At 58.0% G+C, this 2,078-nt stretch overlaps 1 protein-coding gene across 2 annotated transcripts in view; it reads left to right on the top strand.

The window, feature by feature from the left end:
* SHH (sonic hedgehog signaling molecule) overlaps window positions 1-1,844 on the top strand; it is a 12,061-nt gene extending 10,217 nt beyond the window's left edge. The window contains exons 3-5 of one of the 2 annotated variants that reach the window (XM_027841060.1): window positions 973-1,261; window positions 1,340-1,668; window positions 1,747-1,844. In XM_027841060.1, coding sequence (XP_027696861.1) covers window positions 973-1,261; window positions 1,340-1,668; window positions 1,747-1,844 — 716 coding nt within the window. Of the gene's footprint in view, window positions 1-972 lie in introns of both variants that reach the window. The other variant, XM_027841059.1, reaches the window with a different exon arrangement.
* The last annotated feature ends 234 nt before the right edge of the window (window positions 1,845-2,078 follow it).

Genomic DNA, 2,078 nt, shown 5'->3' with positions numbered 1-2,078 from the left:
AAAAAAAAAAAAAAAAAAAAAAAAAAAAAAAACAAAGAAGAAGAAGAGGAAGAAGAAGAGGGGAAGAAAATGGAAGTGTCCTCTCTTCCAAGAGTGCCTCCTACTTATTCAAGGAATCGAAATGACAATGCGTGGGTTCTTTATTAGATTTTAATTAGAGAACCCAAACAAACGCCGGATTTTCACTCCCAGACCAATTCCCTGGTGTGTTTGTAGAGTTGCTACAACTATTCCAGTTATTTTTAACCAGAGACCCCATGCAACAGAAAAACGCAGCAGGGCTTCAGGAGGGGTTAGCTCCAGCTCAGCGCTCTGTGTTTATCTCGCCCACCCCGACCCCCTCCCCATCAAGAAGCCCAGGACATCCACCACTGGGCCAGCCCTTCTCAGAGCCAGTCCTGCTCTGGGGATCCATCCCAGTAGGAGTGGGTGCAAAATCAACACCCCCTGCCCCCTCTTTCGGTGTTCAGAGCACTCCGAGAGTGAGGAATTAGTGGTTGGAGAGTCAGCATCCTTAATTTGGAGGGGGAGGGGGCGAGGGGAAAAGGGACTTCTAATGTAAAATGAAATGGGAACCCCGACCTCCCCTCAAAAAGTAGGCGATAGTTAGCTATCTAATTCGGTGATAAAGAGGAGTAGTGGGGAGGAGCAGGCAGGAGTCCTTCAGAGGGAAGATGTGACAAACCCCTAGTCTGGAGCAATTGAATACCCTTGACATCTCCCTTGGTCTCCCCAAAGGATGATAAGGAATTTGTTCTCGGTGTTCGTGCGGTGGGTGGGGAGAAAGAGGGGTGCCCTGTGCTCTGCCCCTGGAATCTCTGACTAGTGACCTGGCATCACCAGGATTTGCCCGTCCCCCCACCCCACCCCATTCATCTCCCCCTCGCCCGCCCCACCTCTCCCGCGCTGCCTTTCTCTCAGTACTAACCCCCTCCTTCCTCCTTTCTTTCTTCTCCCCTCTCCCACCTGCAGAGAACTCAGTGGCCGCCAAGTCGGGCGGCTGCTTCCCGGGCTCGGCCACGGTGCACCTGGAGCAGGGCGGCACGAAGCTGGTGAAGGACCTGAGCCCCGGGGATCGGGTGCTGGCGGCCGACGACCAGGGCCGCCTGCTCTACAGCGACTTCTTGGCCTTCTTGGACCGGGAGGACGGCGCCAAGAAGGTGTTCTACGTGATCGAGACGCGGGAGCCCCGAGAGCGCCTGCTGCTCACCGCTGCCCACCTGCTCTTCGTTGCCCCGCACAACGACTCGGGCCCCGAGCCGCTGCCTCCGGGGGAGCCGGGGCTGCTGCCGTCGGGGCAGCCGTCGGGCTGGGCCTGGCAGGGGCCGCCGCCTGGGGTCGCGGCCGGACGCCAGTCGCTCTTCGCCAGCCGGGTCCGACCCGGACAGCGGGTCTACGTAGTGGAGGAGCGGGGCGGTGACCGCAGGCTGCTGCCCGCCGCCGTGCACAGCGTGTCCCTGCGCGAAGAGGCCACGGGAGTTTACGCGCCGCTCACCGCGCAGGGCACCATCCTCATCAACCGCGTGCTGGCCTCTTGCTACGCCGTCATCGAGGAGCACAGCTGGGCGCACTGGGCGTTCGCCCCCTTCCGACTGGCCCACGCCCTGCTGGCCGTGCTCTCCCCCGCGGGCAGGGACTGTGGCGGGGGCGGCGGCGGCCCCGGCGGGGGCGGTGGCGGCCGTCTCCTCCTCCCCGCAGCCTCGCCAGATGTGGCCGACGCTCCAGATGCCGGGGCCGCGACGGCAGGCATCCACTGGTACTCGCAGCTGCTCTACCAAATAGGCACTTGGCTGTTGGACAGTGACGCACTGCACCCCCTGGGGATAGCAGTCAAGTCCAGCTGAAACAGAGGGGGGATCCTGGGCGGAAGGGGGGCGGGGAGGGCAAGGGTGGGGGTAACAACAACAAAAGAAATTATGAGAGCACGGAATGAGACTTTTAATTATAATAATAATTAATAATAATAATAATGATAATAAAGTAGGACAGTCCAAAGTAGACTTTAAGGAAACACAGACCCCGGGAAGTTTTGTTGTTGTGTTTAGTTTTTATATATATTATATATATTTTAATTTTGT

Source organism: Vombatus ursinus, unplaced genomic scaffold (genome assembly GCF_900497805.2).
Source record: "Vombatus ursinus unplaced genomic scaffold, bare-nosed wombat genome assembly UNPS02014852.1, whole genome shotgun sequence".
Classification (NCBI taxonomy): domain Eukaryota; kingdom Metazoa; phylum Chordata; class Mammalia; order Diprotodontia; family Vombatidae; genus Vombatus; species Vombatus ursinus.
Note: the sequence above shows the minus strand (reverse complement) of the source record. Positions and strands in the feature narration are given on the sequence as shown.